At 42.2% G+C, this 27,448-nt stretch overlaps 1 protein-coding gene across 2 annotated transcripts in view; it reads right to left on the bottom strand.

Annotated features, from left to right (window-relative positions):
* The window catches only part of MLPH (melanophilin), an 872,816-nt gene that overhangs the window by 309,948 nt on the left and 535,420 nt on the right, over positions 1–27,448 (bottom strand). Inside the window, exon 10 of one of the 2 annotated variants that reach the window (XM_044060731.1) lies at positions 3,709–3,792. The exons of the other annotated variant lie outside the window; for it this stretch is intronic. Within the exon in view, the coding sequence (XP_043916666.1) occupies positions 3,709–3,792 (84 nt within the window). The remainder of the gene's footprint in view (positions 1–3,708; positions 3,793–27,448) is intronic. 2 annotated transcript variants of the gene reach the window in all.

Here is a 27,448-nt window from a genome sequence, read left to right on the forward strand (position 1 = left end):
TGCAAACTCTGTAAGTAGACCCTGGAACTCTCTTCCAGCTGATATTACCTTACTTTCTACCTTAGGTCAATTTAAAACTAGACTCAAACAACATTTGGCACTTAACTGGCTATGTCAGTGTATCAAGCCTGGCTAACTCTCTCTAGAATGTGTAAAAATCTGTTAACCATCTTACTGTGTAATTTAATTTAATCCTGACTTACGCTCGGGATTAACTCTAACCTGTGGAACTTGTTTAACTTACTTACTTATGTAATCAGTGTAAATAGTCTGTTTGTAATATGTAATGCTGGTATTATGTAATGCTGTATCTGCTTACCCTTGGAGCTTTTCTCCACGGGCATCCGCTGAAAATGGACATGCATCCAGTCGGACTATCCCGGTCAACAAATGTAAAATAAAAATAAAATAAATAAAATAAACAGTAACATAGCTAGGATGGGGTGAAAAAGGCAAGTGCCCTGATCACAAAGTGTTAGTGAGTGCAATTGGCCATTCGAGACCAATCCTGATTGCTCTTTAGTGCATGCCGGCTTTTAAAAGTCAATATTGCATTGTCAAAACCTAAGTGCTGTAGCTCTCCCTGTGTGGTTTAAACTATAGCAACTGATATCTACGTTTGTGGCAAGCAGTTTACAGTTTTAAAGAAAAAAAAAGATTTGGAAGGAGAGTTGGAGGCAGGGTGTAGAAACAGGACCTGAATGGCCCCTGCATTTCTATATTTCTGGTCCCTGATTGTGGACTTTTCTTTTTGTCTTTTTTTTTTTTTTTTTGCCCTTTCATTGAAATCTGGGGCAGGAGGGAGGTGGTATGCCAGTACACACAGTGGACCTTTTTTTTTTTTGCTCCTCAAATGAATAGCTGGGGAGGTGAGGAACCACTAGAATAGCCTGAAGTGCTACTACAGCTACACCTCTGCCCCTTAAAATAAAATTTTTACAACTGTTTATGACACATTATAGTGTTTATTTGAAGGTCTCTGATTAATGTAAACCAATAAAATAAGAATACTGACACAGAAATCCTCTTTTGGACTCAGAGAGCTCTCTAACACTGAAGGATACTCACAGCGTGAACCATGCAGCCCAATGAAAACTAATAATCAAATCCAAAAGGCAGCACTCCAAATATGCACATTGGGAAAGTGTGATATTTCAAAAGTGAAGTCACTGCCCGATGTACAGGCATCCAAAGCATAAAAATCATTTATTAATCAAAGCAAAGAGCACATAAAGGTCAAGTGCTTTCATCATGTGATAAGTTGGGACTTCTTCAGAACCTTTAAAACAGTGTCCCTATCGGCTTAATATATAGGCAAAACTTGATAAACCAGTCATGTGACTAACAATTAAAATAAAATTACATTGAGTAGAGTTCCATGAAATGAACTTCGCTATACCAAATAATTCATTAAAGAAATTGTCACAAAAGGAGATACTGCCAGCCCAGGTATCTGGAATTTTGTAAATAATTATATGTCATTTGTGAATATCAACATCATTCATATGTTTGTGTTACAAATGTATTAGGAATGTATGTTATGTGTATATCAAACTGCTGGTACAGAAGTGTGTGTTGAAACGGATTGTAAAGTACTGAGCTTTAAAAATGTATCCACAGTGTACCCTACTGGAACAGAACATAAATGTATATACACTATTGTAACCGCTTAGATTTATATATTTTAAAAGGAGAAACTGGAATACAGAAGGTTAACTTGCAAAACTTCAGAAAAATAGTTGAAATTAAATTACTTTATAGCCATGCCATAAAAAAGGATGTTATCTTTCAGTTTCAGTGCAGTAACAGACACACTGTCTAGAAGTAGGGGTTCACTATATCGTCTTTGAAGTGTTTTTACTGTTTTATGACTTACAGGATCTGCCTTAGATCTAAGAAAAGCCTTGTCTATGTATTTTCACAGGTGGATGCTGAATGCTACCAGCTGCATCAATAGGGGTTTTACCTGGGATAGAGTCAGATGACAAGAAGTCATGTCATCCTGTAAGCTATCCCAACAGTAATATTTGAGATATTAATTTAAGAACTCTCTGAGAGAGCCTGAGTATTTTGCATTTTTCTCTGACCTGACATCAGCTGGAAGACCCACTTACCACACCTGCCTTGCTTCCTCTGTAAGTAAGTTAGCTAGGATATAATAATTCTGTAGATATAGTCAGGAATATAGCAAAGCTTAATTTAGATGTTTTTCTTTATTTATTTGAAACTGTCCACCAATGTTGTTTTAAATATTTCCTGTGATTGTGAACTCTGATGTGTGATTATATACTGAGTATTTTCTTATTCTTTTATTATTTATTATTAAATATATTTAAATCTTTCATTGTGGCTGATATTTGTGAGACATATTTATTTGGTGACACAGTAGGCCACTCCTAATAGCCTTGCTCTTGGTCAGACCACCATTTGTATTGATAGTAACATTACACAGTAAGATTGGACACCCTTTGTTAAGGATCTTAAAGTAACTAATAAGGACGTGGCTGGTGGCAGTGATAACTACCTTATAGTATGGACAGAAGGGGGCATAGCTGGTAAACATGTGCCAGCCTTTCCCAGGTGTGTGTGTCTATGTATAAATCAAACCTCAAAGTGTGTGTGTGTGTGTCAGCTACTTGGGCAGGGACACAAAGCACTGGTTGGACAGAGAGGGTGCTGGAGGTCTTGGCTTGGCCACTCAGCTGAGATCTCAATCCTATAGCTGTGCCAGTGGGGAGTCTTAATGGGGATCTGGAGAAACCAGCCCTGGACTGACTGTGGTCTCTGTTTACTCTTAAGGGAAACTGCACTTGATGTAAGAGAGCTGCATCTGGAAATACTATGTGTGTACCTGTCATCCTCCAATTGTACATCCCCCACTGGTGCTAGTGGTGAGGATTGTGGCTCCTTGATTACTGGGCCAGTGTTGGGGCATCACAGAAACATCCTATTAAAAACTATTGCAACATAAAATAGAATTTCAGTTCCAAATTAAAACATCATTAGATAGCCATAAAACATTCTGTTTAAATTATGAAAGACAGCCCCCTTTGTGAAAATCGGTACAAAATTGGGTTCCTCTGAAAGGAGAAAATAGTAATAAAAAACATAAAATATTCTTTGTGCCACTATTTCCCTGATAGTTCCCCTTTACCTACAACTCCTGTGCTTTTAGTAAAATGGACACATTTCATTTCCATCTTTAATGAATTTTTTGGAATACAGAATTTCATTTCATGGAACTCTACTCAATGTAATTTTATTTTAATTGATTGTTAGTCACATGACTGGTTTATCAAGTTTTGCATGTATATTAAGCTGACAGGGACACCGTTTTAAAGGTTCTGAAGAAGTCCCAACTTATCACAGGACAAAAGCACTTCACCTTTATATGTCTTTGCTTTGATTAATAAATGATTGTTTATGCTTTGAACTCCTGTACATTGGGTAGTGACTTCACCTTTGAAATATCACACTTTCCCGCTGTGTGCATATTTGGATTGCTGCCTTTTGGATTTAGCGCTCTAATATTGCCAGGTTTGAATCCAGGCTGCGGTTCACATAACCCAAACATGCAGAAGGCCATTTTTACAACTGTAACATGAACAGTTAGATTGCAAACACTTAGCATATGCAATAAAATTGCAAGGAAGTATCAGACAGTACAGGAACATTTTACACCAGCAGAAGCAGCAATTGTAGCCTTACCTCACGAGAAGGTGATGAGATTTTCTCTTCCAGTCTGTTCAGTAGGCGTTCTATAGCAGACATACGCTTGTTCAGTTCAGAGATCTACAGGTTGGAAGATGGGAATATATAAAAAGCCACCACCACCAAGGATAGGAAAAGAGAGGAGAACCACTACCTTGACTGAGTTCACATAGGTGCAAATTTAAAATAATGCAACCAAATAGCTGTGGAAAACAGAAACTACTATTAATTTTAAACACATACCAATAAAATCAGTCTACCGACTCTGAGGTAACAGGATTACAGAACTTCCTTTCAACATTACAGTGGGAACACAGCTTGGAATTCATAGTATTATTGGGAAGTAGTTACTACTTGTTTCTCAAGCGTTTATTTATTCATTTTTGCTGAGTAAATTTTTTGAATGGCATATGTAGGTATAATGTATGTATGAATACAGTATGTGAAGAATGTCACCGCTTATCCTTGCTATTATTGCATAGTCTTCATTTCCATCCCATTGTGACCTTGACTATTGTCTCCTTACCTGTAACTGCTTTTACCTTATTTTGATATTTTATGGGAAATGAGAAGGTCACATCTAAGTGCTGTCTCCAGTGTCTGTACCTATTTGGCAAGTGGGTGTTTAAATTAGTAGAGTATGCATTAGGCAGTTACAAAATAACAATGGGAACATAACCACTCTGGTTAGAAGAAACAGCATAACCTTGGCATGGACAAGTACAAGAAGTGACGCTAAAAAGGAAGGATATATGGCGAGGGGAGCATGAACAACAGCTAGGAGGCCAAGAATTTAATTGAAACTTAAGTAAATACAATTTAACAGGGAGGATAGTGGGGTCACTGAATTTCAGCAATAGAGAGCTGTAGATAAATGCAAGGCTTCAAATGACCGGAACAGATGAGCAATGAGGTGAAACAAAGATGCAGGGTAGACATCTGCACTCAAAAGGCAGTCAGACATCCTCCATTAGCATCTTCATGTTTGGGTGGTAACTAGTGATGTCATGGCACTGGGACACTGTAAACTTGTTACACTCCTGCTGTGATGCCATTCTATTTCACTGTTGCATTTACTGCATCATCTTGATATTACCAAAATAACTTCAGAGTTGCAACACTCAGGCCATCTGAAAATCACAGTAGTGGTTTTGTCAAATGCTTTCACACTGATGTCACCTTCCAGATGTTCAAAGTATGTCAGTGCAGTTTCCCCTTCTTGTCACATGCATAACAAGAGTGTTCCAGAATTCTAAACAGTAGCAGTACATTTTGCCACTGGTAGAAGATAGCTGCCCCCCTGGCTCTTTCATACTACTTTCTGCCATGTCACTCACCATACTTGTGCCTCCTGCCTCATATGATAATTAATATAGGATCATAGGAAGTTACTAGGCTAATGGCCCTAGAGTCCCTACAAGCCTAGTTAAGTTCTACCATTATTTCCATGATCAGCAGCTATTGCCCCTGTCCAAGAGGGACACAGGTGAATTTATGGTTACCCATTCAATCATCCAGATTATGTTTGAAGAGGGCCAATGAGGTGTTGTGTCTGACATGAAGTGGGAGTCTGTTCCAAAGGTGTGGTAACCTCCAGGAGACAAATCTGTCTCTCCAGCACGTTCTGTTAATGTCACATACCTGGTATACAAGGCCTTTAGAAAGAGTAACCCGTGTACCAGTTGACTTACGGATATGCAGCATTTCCAATAAAGCAGGGTCAGAGACTACCTTGTATGCAAGGCAGAGATCATCTCTGAGTAGTCTGTATGAAACAGAATAAAGTGACATTGATTTCAGATGATTCGCATAGAACAGATGCTGAAGACCTTGAATTTTCCTTGTGAGAAACCTTTGTAGTCTCTCCAGTTGCTGCAGGTGCTTGGAAGGGTACATACCAAAAGAGGCATTGTACTCAGTTATTGGCCCAATGAGGGAAGAGTACAGGGAGGTTATAACTTCTTTTTCTGGAGGCAGTGCCCTTACTTATGAAATGAGCAATATAGAATGCCCTTCTTACCACTGTGAAGACATGGTGGTCAAAGGTAAGGCTGGTGTCAACCTATGTGTCCAGGTCTCTCACCACTGAGTGCGTACTTAAGGCATTGCTATTGATGTGGTAGTTAGCAGGAGCATCACCCTTACCGAAAGGAATGATAATACATTGTTTTGCATTGAGTTTAAGGCCAAAACTTTGGCACCAATCATTTGTTTGTGTAAGACCCTCTTGTAGGATGTTGACATCATTTGGAGATTTTATGACTGCTTCCAGTTTGCAGTCATCAGCAAACTTTGTCAGCCACTGACCTTTAGTTTTTGCTTATACTTCAGAGAAATAGATTCCAAACAGTAGAGGTCTCAGAACTGATCCTTGTGGAACATCACTGGTTACAGGTTTACTGTTGGAGGTGGATTTCCCTGTTTTGATGTGTTCTATCAGTGAGCCAATAAGCAACCCATCTAACAATATACGGACTGATACCTAACTGAGTGAGTTTATCAATGTGCCTAAGTGGGGGATAGTGTCAAACACTTTGGCTAAGTCTAGGTAGGGTGTATGGACAGATTTCCCCTGGTCCAGGGCTTTGGTGACTGTCTCAAAGAAGTCCACCATGTTTAATAGGCATGACCTACCTTTGACAAATCCAAACTGTGTAGGTTCAAGTGTTTGGAAATTACCTATATCTATTGATAAGGTCCATGATGATTCACTCCATGGCCTTGCAGATAAGGCTAGTCAGGCTAATAGGTCTATAGTTCCTGGGGTCAGTGGAAACACCACCTTTGTGCAAGGGAATAACTGTGGCCATTTTCAATTCAGCTGGGATGAACCCGGTGCTTAAACTATGATTGAAAAGAGTGCTCAATGCTGTTGATAATTCTTGTTGGACTCCATGTAGGATGTAGCCTGGGATGTTATCAGGTCCCATACATACTGTGTTTTTGGCCTTGGAGAAGGCATTTACAATCTGCTCTTTAGAGATACAAGGTACGGAACAGGTGGTAGGCATGTCATGGGGTACATGTAGTGGGAACAGGGGAGTGAAGTTTTCACAGAACCTGTTGGCCAACAGGTAGTTAGGTGTACTAGTTACTTCAAATGAGACTGATTTGTGGTCAGATATCACCAGGAAAGACGTCACAGTGGGGGTGCTACAGTGGTCCCCCATATTGGTAAGCACCGGATCCAGGATGTTGGCAGCCCTTGTGGTAGTCTCAACCAGCTGTTCCAGGGCATTGGTATTAACGAAGTCCTGGAACATTTGAGCAAGTTAGCAAGTGTTTGCTGACTCAGCTGTCTGTGGCACAGGGCAGGCCCAGTATTCATTATTCAGGAAGGCTGCATCAGCTTCTCAGAAACCCTTGCATGGAAGCATTACTACACAGCCACAGCAAGGTTATTCTTAATAACATCATTGGAATTCTGAACCTAAAGGTTATGTTAAGCAAAAACTGGCAATGCTGTAAGTGTTATATGCCAAAGATGTGAAAGGGCTATTTAAAAACCTATAAAACCATGTAATGAAACCATTAAACTGTCTTTGTATGTTCCGAGCAGGTATGCTTACAAATGCATAAAGGAATAATGTTCTCTTTAAAAACTGTTCCCAGATATTAGCAGAGTGGTTCCAGTTATCAAAGCCTGAATAATGTGGAAATGTATTACCATGAAATCATATTTATCTATGAAAGTGAAAGGAGTCCTTTTCCTATCAAAGCAGCTCTAGTTTAGTTATTGTGTGTGATGACAAGGAATCACTAATCATATACTTCAGCAGTAATAAACATGACTGCAAAATGTTCTCACATCTTTTGACCAACAGTTTCAGATCTGAGCACAATTTTCATGTTTTTGATCATTTCTGCCAGTAGGTGAGGTCTAAAAACAGAAAAAGGGAAAATGTCCACAATTATGCCAAAACAAAATACTAATTGCATTTGAGAAATGGAATATCACAACATTCCTTTGGCATAAAAGTGCCAAAACCAAACATCACTTGAAAATATGTGAACTCATAGTATGTAATAAAAACACAGGAAAATGAAAGTTAAGATCTGATTTGTTTCCCCACAAAAAAAATCTGCTTAGTCCCACCACCTAAAAATTAATAGCAACAAGTATTTTATCCAGCTTTGATTAAATAAGCAGGAAAGCAGAGGCAGTAGAACCACATCAGAAATAAATGCATTTCAACATACAACATACTTAGCTTTTTACTGGTTAAATGGTTAATTTGTTTAAATCAGTTTGCTTATTTGCTACTGTTATATTAAATAAAAAAATACACTTTATGCATCGCCTCTTAGCGAGGGTTAAACTATTCCCGGCGACATAAAGTGTGATCTCCAAATTTTCCCTTAGAACTAGCCAGTTTTTTAGTTTTAGCACTCAAATCTGTTTCTTTGAGCTCAGCACTTGTTCAGAACTCATTGTAAGCATTAAATAAGCTACAAATTACTACAGCACTCAACTTTCCTCACTTGTCTAGAGGAAAACAGTTTTTAGTACTTAATAAATAAGCACCTATCCAGGCATGTCTAAGAGTCAGCTCCCGTGTTTTCTCCTTTCTACCTGATGATGAATCTAGGCACCTTGGGGCAATGCAGCAGTTGCCTCATATACACAGACAGGGTCTATATTATCAAATCGAAATTCCCTTTATGCAAATCCCGAACACACTAAGCAGCGAAAAATAAAATAACGAACTGTCATAGTCGGCCAACCCCACCACCCGCTACATACTACCTACCCAAACAAAATAAATAAACCACATACATACACTAACCAAACCCTACGTCTAACCTAAGGTAAAGCACCAAAACCCTATCTCTAACCCTACACTAAACCCCACATACACAACTAGCTATGCACTATCCTTAACCCCTCCCTAACCCTAAGGTCCGTAACTACCGCACACGTCCCCTACAGACATACACCCAAAAAAATAAATAATACATACATACATATATTTAACAAAACCTTACTTCCAACACTACACTAAACCCCACATACACAACTATCTATGCACTATCCTTAACCCTTCCCTAACCCTAAGGTCCATAACTACCGCACACTTCCCCTACAGACATACACCCACAAAAAATAAATAATACACATACATACAGTTACATAAAACCCTACTTCTAACACTACACTAAATCTTACATACATCACATATCTATTCACTTACCTTAACCCACATCCTAACCTTAAAGTCCTATCTATCACACACTTACCTTACGGAGCTATACCGCAGACGGGCCAACCATTACACTTCAACATTTAAATTTTCACTGTTTTGGACGTTCGGCGTTTCCATCTTTCGTGCAATATGTGTTGCTCTTTTCGTATTAGTGATTACGGTCTTTCAATCTGGTAATAGGAACCCCACAGACTACCCTCTCCTCCTACCACCCAACACTACAACCTGCGAGAGATGCACTTATATAGCCAAACTGGAAGCAATGCTCTTTTCACCCAAGACTGGACTAGACAATCAAGAGGAGAAGGTAAACACTTGCACCACACCACACTCATCACATAGTCCCTCAAAATCTACACCACCAAAACACACACATAGCAACAGAAAACACAAAACCTACATTCGCGAAGGCTCTCAATAAAAATCTGCTCAAGCAACAGAGACCGCCAAAGCAGAAACACAAGCAACCTCCACCCCCCCCAACACAACCCAAATGACACATAGCCCACAAACTCAGTGTGCCACTCAACCACAGCCCATAAGGCACAACACTGAACCCAACACTCTAGTTATAGGTGGCTCTATAGTCAAGCACACTGATGTTCCACTCACCAGGCTAAACAAAGAGAAAGTTACTGTCAGCTGCCTGTCAGGTGCCAGGATCCGCCACATAATGCATGCACTCAGGTTACTCCACAACAAGTACAAATATGACTCTGTCATTGTCCATGTTGGTGTGAAGGACCTGAGACGTACCTCCCTGGACTACATGAAAATAGACATGGAGGAGCTCTCTGATCTTGTAGCACAGGCAGGTATGACCCTAGCCCTGAGTAGCATCCTGCCATCGTCCAGAATGATACCACAGTACAAGGACAAAATGACTGACTTCAACAATTGGCTAAGCTTCTGGTGCCATTCTAAGGGGATCCAGTATCTGTCTGCCTGGGATGACATGATCGAGAGACCACAATGCTTTGTCAGAGATGGCCTGCACCTGTCGCCCTTGGGATTCCGGATACTGGCTAGGGCTCTTGCCACCCCATAGTGCCTTTTTAGGCAAGGTTCAAATGACAAATTCACTACCATAACAAGTACAAGCAAGCCAAATCTGAGGGTAATGCTACTCAATGCTAGAAGTCTAAACCTCAAAATGCATTCATTCAATGCACTCCTTAAAATGAAGAACATCGACATCTGTGCAATGACAGAGACTTGGTTCAAGGCTCCAGAGAGCACCCCTGCAATTTGGCCACCTAACCTGGACCAAAACACTAAAGGCAGAAGCGTATCCATATCATTAAGGATATCCACACCTCTAGGCTAGTTGCTCAGCATAATGCATCCGAGGTTATTCAAGTGCAACTAACTCTGGGCAAGACCACAATCCAAATTGTAACTTGCTACAGATCCCCCACCATGCCTCAGGATTCCCAGTCCTCATTTCTTGATACACTGGAAAATATTAGGGTACAACCCAACACCCTAATAATGGGCGAGTTCAACTACCCCACCATTAACTGGGAAAACTATTCATGTACCAACTCTTTTGCTCAACGTTTTCTGGAATTCATGAATTCCAACGCCTTGGATCAATTTATCCACACCCCCACCAGGGGCAGCAATATCCTAGACCTGATCATTACCAACATGGGCGACCGGTGTTCCAAACCAGAGGTCAGTTCCTCGTTGGTCAGATATGACCACAAGTTAATCACCCTAGACATCCACATCCCGCCCCCACCCCCCATTAGGGAAACCACCATAAAAAATTTCTCCAAAGCCAACTTTACGCTTCTTAAGACAGAAGTGGCAAACTTCACGACACCCATGCAGACGGACAATAGAGGTACGAATGCTGAATCCTACACAAATGCACTTTATAAGCACTTACACGAGTGCAAGGATCGTGCTATCCCTAACAGAACCAAGATGCTATCCTCCAAAAAAAGAAAGCCAATCTGGTGGTCCCCTGTCATAAACAAACGTTACAACAGAAGAAAGAAACTATTGCAAAAAAGAGTAAAATCCCATGAGTGGAGGAACTTCCTGGTCAGCCTCAGTAAGAAGCTGAGATCCCTCATAAAATCCTCCAAAGCTAGTTACAAAAAAATGGCCACTGATTCTAAAGACAACCACAAAGCATTCTATAGCTATGTCAAGAATCTCAATGGCAACACTCAGATCTGCTCTGGGTTACAGCACAATGGTGCTAAATATACAGAACCAACTGATATTGCCAACATCCTGGCAGATAGGTTCAGTGCTAACTTTACCCCCCCCCTCTCACCCCCTAAAGGGCCCATCTCTATACTGGAAGAATGCAAAGTTCCTGTAATCATGGCTGCACAGGTAAAAATCACACTCTCCAAAGCCAAGAACACAGCATCCATGGGAACTGACAACATCCCAGGCTGCATTCTACATGAACTGCAGAATTAACTGGCACTCCACTTAAGCACCATGTTCAATCATAGCCTCACCTCAGGCTTTGTGCCCACTGAATGGCGCACAGCAACAGTTATCCCACTCCACAAAGGGGGAGCCACCATGGACCCCGGGAACTACCACCCCATTAGCCTAACGAGCCTGGTCTGCAAGGCCATGGAACTTATAAACAAAGAGATTGGTAATCTCCAAACTCTAGACCCCACCCAGTTTGGGTTTGTAAAAGGCAGATCATGCCTCCTAAACCTGATAGTCTTCTTTGAAGCAGTCACCAAAGCCGTAGACAAGGGTAAGGTGGTTCGCACAGCCTATCTAGATCTCGCCAAGGCTTTTGACACCATCCCCACACTGGAATTGTAGATAAACTCACTAAACTGGGTATAAATCCCTATGTCATAAGATGGGTTGCCAACTGGCTCACTGACAGAACCCACACTGTGAAAGTAGCAGACTCCAAATCTGACTTCAGACCAGTGACAGGTGGAGTACCACAGGGTTCAGTCCTGGGTCCTCTCCTGTTTGGTATCTACTTTTCTGAAGTACAGGCTAACACAGAAGATCTTTGGCTAATGAAGTTCGTAGATGACTGCAAACTAGGAGCCATATTTGAAACTGCTAACAATGTGGACATCCTACAAAAGGGCCTCACTGAGACAGATGGTGGATTGTCATCCCCTTTGCTAAAAACTCTGTACCCATGAGCTAACACATAGGTGGTAGTCTACTTAACACCGAAATTGTGAAAAGAGACCTTGGGACACAGGTGGGCAGTAGTCTCTCCTTTGATAATCACATTGCCACAGTAGTCAGGAAATATTTCTACATGGCACACCTCATCACAAAAGGTTTCTCATCCTGGAAAAAAGAGATCATTGTTCCCCTCCACTCGTCACTCATTAGACCCATTATAGAATACAATGCCCCTTTTGGTATGTACCTCACAAGACATATTCAACAACTGGAAAGGCCGCAGAAATATCTCACAAAGAGGATTACCAGCCTCAAACAGATGCCCTATGCAGACAGTCTCAAAAAACTCCAGCTTTACTCCATTGCATATCACCTACTCAGAGGTGATCTCTGTCTACCATACAAAACTATATCAAACCCAGAGCTGTTGGACATGCTCCACTTAAAGAAATCCCAATCCCTCCAAGCTACACACTCTAGGGACCTAAACTTTGTCACCACAATAAACAGAACATGCTGGAGGGATAGATTCCTGTCCCAGAGACTTCCCATACTCTGGAGCAAACTACCTATCTATATCAAACAAAGCTCTTCATTAGCACTCTTCAAGAAAAATCTTGATGATTGGATGGGAAATAGGAAATTCACCCCGGGGATCACCTCTGCAGCTCTGCTCGACAAGGGCACAGGAAAATAATATTCTTGGGGGGCGAAAGCCAGGGTACTTTTTTGGCTAGGCTTATATATGCCCTAGGGCCAATAACCTAGTACCTACCTATGAACCTATAATACATTTTCCACAAATGTTTATTAAATATGCAGGTTCTATATTTGTAACTGGTTCATGCAAACAAAATGAAACAATCAGAGTGATTCTGTGTAAATATTTGGAAATGGAATCCATCAGAGCTTTCTATTTATACCACTGAAGACATTTATCTTTGATATGATTAACAACAATTTCTGGCAGAAAATATTAATATCATCATTCCTCAGTGTATCATTACGTATAATTGAGCAACAACTATTGAGTTATTATCCATATTAATTATAAATTATTGTGAAATTATCCATATCAGAAAAATGGTGCCTTTTTATAAGCTGTAGTCTTACCATCTGCTTTGTACAGATGCAAACATCTGGAAGCATTGCTTATTTTCATTATACTGTGAAACGTTACTGTGCTATTTATTTTGCAGTTCTTTAAAGTTTAAAGTTGCATTTTCAAACTGCTGTAAGGGCTTCTGTTCTGCACTGAAATACATTGGATCTAGTGTTTTTTAATATTAAGCATTTGTTTGAGGTTCTGTAAAACTTAGGCTCCAAACCAGTCATTTTACATTAAGAGGGTCAAAACCTGCACTCTTGTGGCAGGAGAGCTGATTTCACCTATCTGAGCTTGAAACTGCTCTGCTGGCAGAAAGCTCATTGTGTGTTTACCTGATTGGCCTTAGGGCATAGTTAGTGTAAAACTTGCTTTTTTTCTGATCATATACAAGCCACATGTTGGCAAGAAGCTGCCAGTCATGCAGTGGCAATTATTGGTGCCTTGTATACATGCAATCACCTGAAGTTGAAATTCCCTATAAAAGCCACCTGGGAACTTTACCTCACTCCTGCGTTACTCATGGGGCAACTAGGTTGTGTGGTGAGCAGCATTTACGCATTTAGTTAGGACTATTTAGGTCTACCTTACCTTATTATAGCACCCAGGGCTATTGCTGCTCAGAGAGCACCTCCTTTGGGCACTGGGAAACATCACTGGTTAGGTTAGCTGCAGATTACACCAAGCATCCTTCCCTCTTCCAGTTACAAACACTCCTATTCCTTGCAAGTACACATTAGGACCTGCAATCATGGATGAGCCCTTTTCTGCTATCTCTACATCTAGCTTGATGGACATGGGCATCCAGAGGCAATGTAACAATTGCCTTATGTACACTGACAACCACTTAATTCTCAAGCAGACAAAAAGTATGTAAGAAATGTTACACACTGACACTGGATGCTAGACTCTCATTTGCAGACACAAAAAGCAACAAACAGATTGTCAGTAACTCATGCACACAACTCATTGCACCCACAAAGAGGTGCTCACATGTAACACGCCCAAACCTCAAAGGCCTCTCAGGCACAGTCCTCAGAAATTCTGCATGCATACAAACAAGTCATTTCACATCACAACACAAAGCCATATTTCATTGTGTCTCAACTACCAAGTCCATAAGGTGAAACACACCACAATCCATTCTAGGGAACTAAACTTAGTCAACAACTCAAACAAATCATGCTGGAGAGAGATATGTGTCTCGGACATTACCCCTTCTTTGGAACTGGCTTCCTATTCACATTAACCAGAGCCCTTTCCTAGCCCTCTTCAAATGCAATTTAGATCAATGGATGGGGAATCACAAATTCACACCTGGGGAAGTGCTTATGTCCCTTATGGACAGGGGCACTCTAAGATACACAAGGCACAGGCACAAATCCATGCCATCCTGTTGCCCCTAGGGGCCATATATCGGGGAAAAATCAGGTTACATCGGGTAGGCTTGTAAGGGCTCTTAAGCCATTAGCCTAGTAATCTCCTATGAACCTTTATACCATTATGCTCAGGTTGATGAACATTTTCAATTGTTAAAAACAGCAACACATGCTGTAATATACTGCCATATGTAATTAAAGGTACATACTTTGTAGAGTACAACCTAGTAGCAAGAATAACTTACACACTTTCTTTGAGGACAAGGTTTATTTCACACTATTTCTTTGCGTACAAAGTTCCTATCACGCTCTTTTTTTGAGTGTATCACCTGGACTGCCATATACATTATAGTTGCTTTAGGCAGTGTTTCAGCCACCTATCTAGGGGCTTTAATTTCTATCCTACACATAATACTTCCTCTGCAGAACACAATACACACAATAGCTCATGCACCAGTGTCTCACCTGTCAAGGCCATAGGGCTAAACACTAAACCTAACATATTAATCATAGGTGATTCCATCGTGAGACACATAGATGTCACTCTCACCAGGGTGGATAAGGAAAAGGTTATGGTCAGCTGTCTGTCAGGCGGCAGGATCTGCCATATCACACATGCACTCAAGTCTGTCATCAACAGGTACTGTTATGACTCCATCATGGTCTATGTTGGTGTGAATGACTTGAGACGTACCTCTCTGGACTATATGAAGAGAGACATGACTGAGTGTTTTGACTATGTATCTCGGGCAGCATTTTACCTTCACCTAGAATGATGCCTCAATACAAACAGAAAATGATTGACTTCAATAATTGGCTTAGTGTTTGGTGTCATTCTAAGGGGATCCAGTATCTATCAGCCTGGGATGACATGATCAACAGACCTCGATGCTTTGCCAGAGATGGTCTTCACCAGTCACCCCGGGGATTTTGGCTACTGGCTTAGCCTCTTGCCACTCCCACAGTGTCATTTTTAGGCAGTATCACAAGGACAAAACTTCCAGAATAAAAATATCAACCAAAAACAACCTCAACATCATGCTGCTAAACTCTAGGAGTCTTAACATGAAACTGCACTCACTGGAAGCAATCCTCTCCCTGGATGACAAAGACATTTGTGCAGTCATGGAGACCTGGTTCAAGGCTGTGGAGAGTACCCCAGCCATACCGGGTTACACCTCCTTCCACAAGTTCAGACCACAAACTGAAGGCAAGAAAATTAAAGGAGGTGATGTATCAATTTTCATCAAAGAGAAATACACCTCCAGATTGGTCAAGCAGTATGATGCCCTAGAGATACTTCAGGTGCAATTAACTGTTGGTAGCACATGTAATCAAATCATTGTCAGCTACAGAACTGCCTTCATAAGTCAGGACATCCAATCTGCTTATTTGGATCAACTTGAGTCTATCAACATATATCCAAACACTATGGTTTTGGGCAACTTTAACTACCCTAGCATTGACTGGGTGAATTACTCATGCTCAAGCTCACCTGCCCAAAGGTTCCATGTTTTTGTCAACTCCAATACCCGGGACCAGCTGGTTGACACCCTCACTGGGGCACCAACATCTGGATCTGGAGCTTACAAATACAGGAGACCACTGTAGCACCCCCACTGTGAGTTCATCTCTGGTGAAATCTAACCACAGATCAATCTCACTTGAAGTAAGTATCACACCTGACCCGCCCCAGCAGCAACTAGACTAAGAAACTTCTCCAAAGCAGATTATAGTCTCTAATGGATGGTATGAATAAAGTAGAGCTGTGTACACTTACCATAAATGTAGATGTTCGAGTGTTTTCACTGTTGCAGTCATCACACTTGGGTTATCTTCCTGCAGGTAGCCCTCAGTTGGCCCGAATACCAGAGTCTTGGGATGTCTGTGTCAGATGCTGTCACCTCTTCCATGACGTCAGGTCGTCAGGGGTATAAAACATGCAGTCGACGCCATTACATCATATTTTCTTGCCCCAGATGTCAGGAGCCCCCAAAATAGGAAGCAATTACATGGTGTGGAACACCTCCAGTAAAACGTAAATGCTATTTCCATAAGATATGGCCAAAAAGAAGATAGATGGAAAGAATAGAAAAGACAGGGGGCTGGAGGGAGGGTAACCAGGACTGCAACAGTGAATACACTCGAACATCTACATTTATGGTAAGTGTACATAACTGTTCTATGTTCTTCGTGTTTCACTGTTACAGTCATCACACTTGGGTTGATTCTCAAAGCTGAGGAAGGGTGGAGGCAGTCAAGAAGTATTGGGGCTGGCTAGCAGGCCCTGTAAGACTGCTGTGGCAAATCCAGCTCTGGATTTAGAAAAAATAGGTAAGTGGTAATACTTGGTGAAGGTGTGTATGTAACTCTGGGTTGCAGCTTCCAGGATGTCCCTGGTAGGGACTCCCCTGAGGAATACTGTAGAGGATGAGGTAGCCCTAGTGGAGTGAGTTCTGATACCTTGTGGGGTAGGTTTTCCATGGTGTTTGTAGCAGAAATGGATGCAGTGTGCTATCCATTTGGAAATGGTTTGCTTTGAAATGGCTTTGCCCTCTGCCCCTGTAGCAAAGCTGACTAGCAGCTGGTCAGATTTTCTGAAAGGTTTAGTTCTGTCAAGGTAGAACCTGAGCTGTCTGTGCACATCCAAGGAGTGCAGAATCCTTTCCCCTTTATTCTGAGGATTAGGAAAAAAGGTTGGTAAATGGATGGATTGGTTTAAAGTCACACTGGATACCACCTTGGGCATAAATGATGGGTTAGTCCTGAGGGAAACCCTGTCTGTATGGAAAATAATTAAGAGGTCCACCCCCATTAGTGCCTGTAACTCAGACACTCTTCTTGCTGAAGTGATGGCCAGAAGTAAGGCAGTTTTCCAAGAGAGGAATTTTAACTCTGCTGTAACTGCAGGCTCAAAAGGGGGGAGCGTGAGCTTCTCTAGTACAAACTTAAGGTCCCAAGCAGGGTTGGGAGCTCTCCTCAGAGGCCTTAAATTGTTAGCTCCTCTCAGGAACTGTTTGATGAGAGGGTGAGGAAATAGAGGTGGCTCAGTATTGTAGTGAGCTGAGATTGCAGAGGCATGAATTTTAATTGAAGAGAAGGATAGGCCTTTGTGGAGTAGTTCTGCTAAGTAATCTAGGATTTGAGGTAAGGAAGCCACAAGCTGTGTTCTTTCCTTGAGACTAGCTCCAAGAACAATATATTTTCCACTTTTATGAATAGGATTTCCTAGTACTAGGCCTTCTGGCCTCAAGGATGACATCCAGCACCTGTTTGCTGAGGGTTGCTGGTGGTGTATTCAGGGGATAAGCCAGGCTGCAAGTTTCAGGGTTTGCATCTGTGGATGCAAAATCTGTCCCTCCTGCTGAGACAGCAGGGAGGGGTTCTGATGTGGGTGCCTGGGTGGCACTGCTGTCAGACAGTGTATGAGTGGGTGCCAGTGCTGGTGTGGTCAGTCTGGGGCAATAAGAATCATCCTTGGCCTGTCCTGTTTGATCTTGAGTAGTATTTTTGAGAGGAGGAGCAGAGGGGGAAAGGCATACATTGAGAGGTTTTCTCATGTAAAGGATAGGGCATCCACTTTCCATGCTTGGCTGTGGGAATTTCTGGTGAAAAATTTGCTCAATTGATGATTTTGAGGAGAGGCAAAGAGGTCCACCTCCGGAGTCCCCCACCTGCGGATTAGAAGTTTGAATGAGATGAGTTCCAGCTTCCACTCACTCGTGTGGGTCCAGTAGATTTCTTCTTAAGTCGTCTGCCAGTGAATTTTGTTTGCCTGGCAGGAATTGAGCTTGCAGGTGCACATGGTTGCTCAGGGCTGTGTTCCACAGGGCCATGGCTAACCTGCAGCGAGTATAGGAATGAGTTTCCCCCTGCTTGTTTATGTACCACATAACTGTGGTGTCTGTCTTTATCAGGAGTTGTCCTGGAAGGATAAGGTATTTGAAGGCTGTCAGAGCATTCCGTACAGTTAACATTTCTTTTTGATTGATATGCAGGGGAATTTGTTCTGGGCTCCATTTGCCTTGAATGCATTTGTCTGCCATGTGAACCCCCCCACAAGTGGTCTGATGTGTCTGTTGTCAGGGTTTGGGCGGTGAGGGTTTGAGTGAAAGGAAGTCCCTTGTTGTGGTTGCATGCCTCTGCCCACCAAAGGAACTCTGCCCTTAGACAAGGAATGATAGGAATCAGTGTTTTCAGGTCTTGAGAATGTTGACACCAGAGACTTTTTAAGTACCATTGAAATTTCCTCATATGCAGTCTTGCATATGGAATTAGTAGAATGCATGAGGCCATGAACCCTAGGGCTTGCAGTATTTTTCTTGCAGATAGCTGGGTTTTGGTGGCCATTAGTTTGAAGTAGTTTGTCAAATAAGTCTGTTTTTCTGGAGTGAGGAATGCCATCTGGGAAGTTGTGTTCAAGCTTGTTCCCAGGAATACAATCTTTTGGTTGGGTACCAGTTGTGATTTATTTTCATTGATGGTGTACCCCAGAGAAGTTAGAAGTCTCTTTACAAATGCCAGGTGCTGAAGTAGCAATTCCTGACTGTCCACCTGAATCAGGCAACCGTCCAAGTATGATTAAATTTAAATATTTCTCTGTCTGCAGTATGCAATGGCTGGAGCCAGACACTTTGTAAATACCCTGGGTGCAGTAGATAAGCCAAAGAAAAGTGCAGAGAACTGATAGTGCATAGAGCTTGCCCTGAAATGTAGATATTTTCTGCAAGATTCCCTTATGGGGATGTGCAGATAAGCTTCTTTCAAGTCTAGTGTGACCAGGGTTGCCAGACGTCTCTATTTGGGCGGGACTGTCCCGAGATCAGCAGCCTGATCCCGAGTCCAGCCCTGCCGGTTTAAATCCCGGCCAGCCTCCGCTTTTTGTTTTTTTTTGATTGGCCCATATACCTGGCATACGGGCCAATCAAAAATTACTAAACACGAAGCTTCTTGTGTTCCGCATTAAACACGAGCTGCTCCGTGTTTAGCGATTTTTGATTGGCCCATATGCCGGTATATGGGCCAATCAAAAATCGCTAAACACGGAGCTACTTGTGTTGAATGCGGAACTGCAATGCATTAAACATGAGAAGCTCTGTGTTTAGTGCAGAGCTACTGTTCTTTAATGTGGAACTGTGTGCCGTGAAAGATCTTTTTTTTTTTTTTTGGTCTTCACTTGCCGTGAGAGACCTTCTTTTTTTTTTTGTCCCTACCTGGGGGGCTGGAAATCTGGCAACCCTGAGTGTGACTAGCCAGGCCTCTTTGGCTAGCATAGGAAGAAGCTGTTGCAGATTCAACCTTTTGAATTTTGGGACCATCAGGAAGGTGTTGAGAATTGACAGATCTAGGACAGGGAACCAAGAGCCCTCCTTTAGGGCACCAGGAATAATCTGGAGTAAAAACCCTGTCCCCATTTGCTCTACAGGCACAGGTTGAATAGCCCTGATACTGAGAATAGAAAGTACTTGCTTTTGAGCCTCTGCCCACTGGTTTGGAGGAAGGTCTGGCAACCCGCTTGGGACTGGGAGTGAGTGGAAGTAGAATCTGTATCCCTGGGATACAATGTTTAGGACCCACCGGTCCTGGGCAATGGACATCTAGTTTTGTGTATGCAGGGTGAGTTTTCCTCCTAGGGGTACAAGTACTTGAGCTTTGCTGGGAAGGAAGGTAGACAAGTCATTGTGAACTTTTTCCATAAAGGGGTGGCTTACCACTCCCTGTTTTAGAGGAGGGAGTACTCCATTGTTTAGATCTCTCCATGCCCTGAGACTGTAGTCTTGGTGGTCTGTTGCCCCTGGGTTTGGACTGAGAATGTCTGTGAGGGACTGAAAAGGACCAGTTTTTAGAAGGCCAATGTCTACTGAATCTAGGTGGCTGCACCTGTAAAAAATCTTTAGCAGTTTGCATAGATTTAGCTTTTCCTCCATCTTTTTAAGAACTTCTGCTTTTGTGCCAAACAATTTTTCCTGGTTTAATGGAGCAGCTTGTAATTTTGTTTTGACATGGTCTGGCAAGATTTGCTCCTTCAGCCAAGCATGCCTTCTCAGTACAGACCCAGTGACAGCAGCCCGGCAAGATGCTTCTAAGGCATCAAAACCACACTGCAAAGTATGTTTACTAACTTGGTTTGCAGAATGCATTAGCTGTTGTAAATCTTTATTTTTCTGTACAATTTGGAAGCAACAACATTTTTTGTTTAATTAGTTCCATAATATGCTGCTGGTACTTCAACATGTGAAACTGGCAATTCAAAGCCCTGATGGCAGGAGTTGCAGAAGTATATACTTTCTTACCCCATCTGTCTAAAGCTCTGGAATTCCTGTCCAAAGGGGTAGGGTTTTTAGCTGTGGTAGCCTTAATGCCTTTAGGTCCCTGGGAAATAGTCTCTGGATCCGCAGTGGGATTCTTAAAGAGAAACTTGTGCGAGTCAGGTAATCTGTAGTACCTGTCAGGCTTTCTAGGAGCTGGTGGTAAAGTATCAGGAGTAAGACTGGATTCCATGAAGACATCATCTACAATGTCCATGACATGGGGTACAGCTAGGCCTGTGCTGGGGCAAGTCTAAAATTCTCTTGAGTCTCTTTTTGGACTGAAGGTAGTCCTGGCATTCCCAGTGGAGATGCTCTCTTAAAGTATGCAAGGTTTCACCAAAAGAAAAGTCCTCTTGAGGGGAGGCAGAAGGAATGGAATTCTCTGCATCTGAATCCTCATAGGTAGATAAGAGTATGTCCTGGTAATCAGATGGATCAGAGTCATCAGACTCATGGTCTGTAGAATCAGAAGGAAAATCAATTATTTGTCTTTTTAGAGGGGGAAGGCTGGCTTCCCCTAATTAAAGTTATAAGGTCTTCAGCCATTCTAAGCATTTGTTTCTGTAGCAAGGGAGCTGGAGCATGCACTTTAGTCATCGGTTTTCTAGGCGTAGTGCAAACTCTGGGCCCAAGAAACTTAGTATTTTTAGTTAAAAATGAAGCTGTTGGTTTAATGCAAACATAGGAAGGTTGGAATACACCCTCAAAAGCCCGTGCCTGCACAGCGGCTCTGGCCCCATCCAAGGTAGAGACATCCGCAGGTTCCATAGACGAAGAAGCAACTCGCGGCTCACCGGACTCCGAATGGGTCTCAGCAGAGGCCTGTGAATCTGTAGAAGCAGGTATCAAGGGCTGCGCCTCACTGAGTACCAGCGAGCTGGTGAGTAGCGGAACGAAAGCGTCATCAGTAGTTTTGGACCTATGCAGTCTGTCTCTGTCTTTATCCTTACGTTTTTTCAGAAGATTGACAGTCAGATGGCTTATGGAAGTCATTTTGGAAAATAGAGAATGAGAGCGAAAGAATTTAGTGACAAAGATAGCCTGATGACGAATAGTTCGGGCATTAAGCAAGGCACAAAACCTACAGCGAGGAGCGTCGTGGTCTGGGCCTAAACAGATGACGCAGTAAGAATGAAAATCTCTGTGAGGTATTTGCTTTCCATAGGCAAGACAATTGTTAACTTTTTCTGACATCGGTTAGAGCAAGAAAAAAGGATCCCCAATGGGGTACTTAGCTTTAGAAGACTTTAGGTTTGAAACTTGAATAACGAAAATTTCAGGTAGAGGCTGACTGGCACTTGTGAACTGCTTCTGCTTCGGGCTCCGCTCAGCAAGAAAACCTGATGTCATGGAAGAGGCAACAGCATCTGATGCAGAAATCCCAAGACTCTGGTATTTGGGCCGACTGAGGGCTGCCTTCAGGCAGATAACCCAAGTATGATGACTGCAGCAGTGAAACACGAAGAAAATCTTCACTTCTCCTCCCTCCTCAGACAGAACCAGTAACTATGCCTAGCTTTACATCAACACCCTATACAAGCACCTGTATAACTGCATCAACTTGGCAGTACCTGTTAGGACCTAAACAAGCTCTTCAAGGAAAACTTGCCTGCTGGACAACTGCCATTTACAGGCTTTACAATAAAACGAAGAAACTGCTGTCTAAGAGTAAGAAGGAGCAGGCTCTAAACTGGAGACACTACCTCCTCAGCTTAAATAAACAAATAAGACTTCTTCTGAAGTCCTCCAAGGCAAATTTCGAATCCAAGTTAGCTTCCTCAACAAAGGACAACCATAAGGCATTCTTTAGTTACATCCATAACCTAAAAGGTAAGGCCCAGATTTGTGCAGAACTGGTAGTTAATGGTAACACATATACTGAGCTGGTGGACATGGCTAACCTGCTAACTGACAGGTTTGGTGAAAACTTCGCTCCCGTGTCCCCACCACATGTACCTTATGACATCCCTACCACCTGTCCCCTACCTTGCATCTCTAAAGAGTAGGTAGTAAATGCCCTCTCTAAGACCAAAAACACAGCATCAGTGGGACCTGATAACATCCTAGGCTGCATCCTACATGGGCTCAAACAAGAATTAGCATAATCATTGGGTACTCTCTTCAATCATAATCTAAACACCGTCTTTGCCCCAGCTGAATGAAAAACAGCCACCGTTATCCCCTTGCACAAAGGTAGTGTTTCTACTGACCCTGGGAACTACAGACCTATTAGTCAGACTAGCTTTATCTGCAAGGCTATGGAGAGAATCATTATGGACCTTATCAACAAAGATACAGGTAATCTCCAAACATTAGATCCTACCCAGTTTGGATTTGTCAAGGGGAGATCATGACTGTTAAACCTGGTGGATTTCTTTGAGGCAGTCACCAGGGCTCTGGATGAGGGGAAATCTGTGCATGCAGCCTACCTAGACCTAGCCAAGGCTTTTGACACTATCCCTCACTCAGGTGTCATTGACAAACTCTCCCAGCTAGATATCAACCCTTATATCGTAAGTTGGGTTGTGAACTGACTCACTGATAGAACCCATACAGTCAAAATAGGGGAATGCACCACCAACAGCAAACCCGTAACCAGTGGTATTCCAAAGGGATTGGTCCTGGGACCTCTATTGTTCAGAATCTATTTCTCTGAAGTACGAGCTAAAGCCAAGGGACTGTGGCTGACAAAGTTTGCTGATGATTGCAAACTGAGTGCAATCATAGAATCTCCTAACGATGTCAACATCCTTAAAGGTCGTCTTATGCAAACAAATGTTTGGTGTCTGAGTCATGGGCTCAAACTCAATACAAAGAAAATGTATTATCATCCGTTTCAGTAAGAGCAATGTTCCTTCAAATTACCACATCAGTGGCAATACCCTAAGTACATACTCAGTGGTGAGAGATCTGGGCACTCAGGTTGACAGCAACATTGTCTTTGATCACCATATTTCCACAGTGGTAAGAAGGCCATTCTGTATGGCTCATCTCATAAGTAAAGCCATTGCCTCAAGAAAAGGAGAAGTTATCACCTCCCTATACTCTTCACTCATTAGGCCAGTAATTGAGTACAACACTCCTTTTGGTATGTACCTTTCAAAGCACCTACAGCAATTGGAGAGTCCACAAAGGTTCCTCACAAGGAAAATTCAAAGTCTTTAGCAGCTATCCTATGTAAATCAGCTGAAATCACTGTCACTTTATTCAGACTACTCAGAAGCAATCTCTGACCCTGCTTTATTGGAAATGTTGCACATCCAGAAGTCAAATGGCACACGGGTTACTTGCTCTAAGGACCTAAACCTGGTATATGACATCAATAGAACCTGCTGGAGGGACAGATTTGTCTCACAGAGGTTACCATGGCTTTGGAATAGACTCCCACTTCATGTCTAACAGAGCAACTCATTGGCCCTCTTCAAACGCAATCTGAATGAGTGAATGGGTAACCATAAATTCACCACGAGGGGTCCACCTGTGTCTCTGTTGGACAGGGCAATAGGTACTGATCATGCTAACAAGGGTAAATTTGGCTACGGTTGTAAGGGCCCTCAGGCCATTACCCTAGTAATTCCCTATGATCATTGGTTATATAACCTTAGGTACACTTCAAGTGCTGGAAGCAATAGCAGTTTTGCACCCCATTTTTATCAGTGTAGCCTTCCTAATTCCCATCTCCAAGTAATTCCTGAGTACAAGTTCAACAAGATAGCAGTGCATATTCTAATCTACTATCCGAAGTAATGATTTTTTATAGCCTGAAATAGTGCTATAAAACTGGAAGAGAGAGCACACTTGTTCATAGGTTCATAGGTGTGTACTAGGCTAATGGCCCTGGAGCTTTTACAAGCCTAGCCTATAGAAGTGCCCTGGCATCGTGCCACTCATTAGTTACCAATGCCTTTATCAAGTAGAGGCACTGGAGTAATCCCCAGAGTGAACTTTCTATTTCCCATCCACTCATCAAAATCTCTTGAAGAGAGCCAGTGAGGTGTTCTGCTTGACATGTATGGGAAGTCTATTCCAGAGCATGGGCAGTCTCTGGGTTATGCATGTTCTGTTGACTGCGGTAATGAGGTTGAGGACTCTGGAGCATGTGGTGCAAAGGGATTAGGATTTTTTAGATGTAGCATTTCTAACAGAGCTGGGTCAGACATGGCTTTGTACGTCAAGTAGAGATCTCCTCTTAGTAGATGATATGAGACAGAGAATAGCTGGAGTTTTGTGTCTGTCCATGTAGGACATGTGTTTAAGGCCTAGGATCCTCTTTGTGAGGTACTTTTGTGGACTTTCCAGCTGTTGCATGTGTCTAGTGAGGTACATGCCAAATGGGGCATTATACTTGATGATTGGCCTAATGAGGAAAGAGTCAAAACAGATGATGACCTCTTTCTTCCTGGAGGCCAAACCCTTGGTAATGTGATTTGCCACATAGAAGGACTTTCTGACCACAATGGCAATGTGGTAGTCGAAGGAGAGGTTGCTGTCAACCTGTGTCCCCAAATCTCTAATAATGCCTTCAGAGTTCAGTGGGCTCCCATCAAAGTAATAGTTAGTGGGAACTGAGTTTTACCCAAAGAAGATAATACATTTTTTGACATTAAGTTAAATTAGCATCCTACTGTTAATGACCATTAGCTTACCTTTTGCAGTAATGCCCACAATGCAAATTACACTCCTGAATCTTTTTTATACAAGACATTCTTTTCTCTATTCTCTGAGAGTAAAGTGATCATAATAAAACTGAATATTTCATAATTTAAAGGTTATTTTAGGTGGTATCTTGGACTGCCATATTCTTGCTGCCCCATATCCCCCTGGTTAGCAAAGGGTAGCTACCATGTGCAGATAGATACCATCTGTAATGAGCAGGGACTGCTTAAGCTGATAAGCCAGACTGCTGACATTTGAGTGGATTGTGCTGAAGATAGCATGTCATAATAGACCTGGATATGCCTGGTTCTGTTGAGCTGCCTTGCTGGTACATATTCAAGATTTATAGCTGGTGTCTGCATGTAAATGGACATGGACTGTTGTGATGGAGTAATACTAAGTGGGAAGAATGGGTTGATTTGCCTAGCATTCATGGGTTAATTTTGGCTTCTGGCTTTACCACATTCCCTCAGCATTGGTAGCTGAGTTGTACCAACTGCTGCTTGAACTCCTCCTATATGTCTCCCTCCACCTCCTCTTCTAGAGGTTTTAAGTCCCCACCACCACCACCACAAGAGTGGCAGCTGCTTCATGTCCTGCCACCTTCGGTAGAAATGAGCAGAATGCAAGAAGTAAATGTTTTTCTTCCACTATGATGCCTATCCTTTACATCCCCCCCACAGCTATTTTTACTATATAAAGAAAGAAAAAATTAAGAACAGCTCTTACTTGTTGAAATAAGAGTTGCAGTTTGCTAAATTAAGTGGCTAGCTGCTCATGCACTGTGACTGTTTTGGTTTGATATAGTAATCAGCTGTGCATTTTTTTCTATATGTATATTCAATAACTCACCTAGAATAGAGAGGTTAGACTGCTAATGTATTTCGCTTAATTGCTGTTACGATATTAGACCTGCTCGATAATGGCCATGCAGAAATATTCAGTTTCTAAAATCAAAACTAAAGTAGTATTAAAATCTGTAGGTCAAGTTGAAGTTGACAGACTTAGGACAGGTAGACATGAAAGAATGTACTACCTGATGAATCAATGCAAAAAATGGTGAGTGTGCTACTTATGTACTATCTGATGAGTCACTGAGTGACAGGGAGGTGAGTCTGCTACCTATGTTCTATCTTATGGGTCAGTGACAGGGAGGTGAGTGTGTTACCTGTATACTAACTTTTGAGTCACTGACACTGACAGGGAGGTGCATGTGCTACCTGTGTACTACCTGATGGGTCGCTGACAGTAACAGGGAGGTGAGTGTGCTACCTGTGTACTACCTGGGGGCTATATTAAAACACAGAACATTCAAAATGTTGACTGTTCTAATATCGAACCCTACCAATCGAAAATACTAAACATCGAACATTCAGAACAGCGAATTTTTTCCTAGGGAAAAAATTTGCTGTTCCAAAACACATACACACAACACAAGCACACCAAACAAACAGCAATCCACACACATACACCTAAAGTCTTACACCTAACCATACACCACTAACTATCCACTTACCTTAACCCAAACCCTAACCCTAAGGTCCGTCACTATTGCAAAGTCACCTCACCCGTGCCCTAACCCTATCTCACCTACCCCGCCCTAACCCTCACGTCCACACAATTGCACACTTACCTGAACCCGACCTGTAACTTTCCACCAGAGCGCTGAAAATACCGAAGCAACAGAAACGGACAACCACATTTTTTCCCTAGGAAAAAAAATTGGTTTTCTGTTTCTTCGATATTTTCAGAGTTCTCTGAAAACTGGTCGATATTAGAACACTCGACATTTTAAATGTTCGGTGTTCTAATATAGACCCTACTAACCAATGGGTCGCTGACAGTGACAAAGAGGTGTGCATGCTACCTATGTACTATCTTATGGGTCACTGACAGTGACAGGGAGGTGAATGTGCTACCTAAGTACTACCTGATGAGTCACTG

The sequence above is a fragment of the Protopterus annectens genome, chromosome 2.part0 (genome assembly GCF_019279795.1).
Source record: "Protopterus annectens isolate FY-2018-M chromosome 2.part0, PAN1.0, whole genome shotgun sequence".
Taxonomy (NCBI): domain Eukaryota; kingdom Metazoa; phylum Chordata; order Ceratodontiformes; family Protopteridae; genus Protopterus; species Protopterus annectens.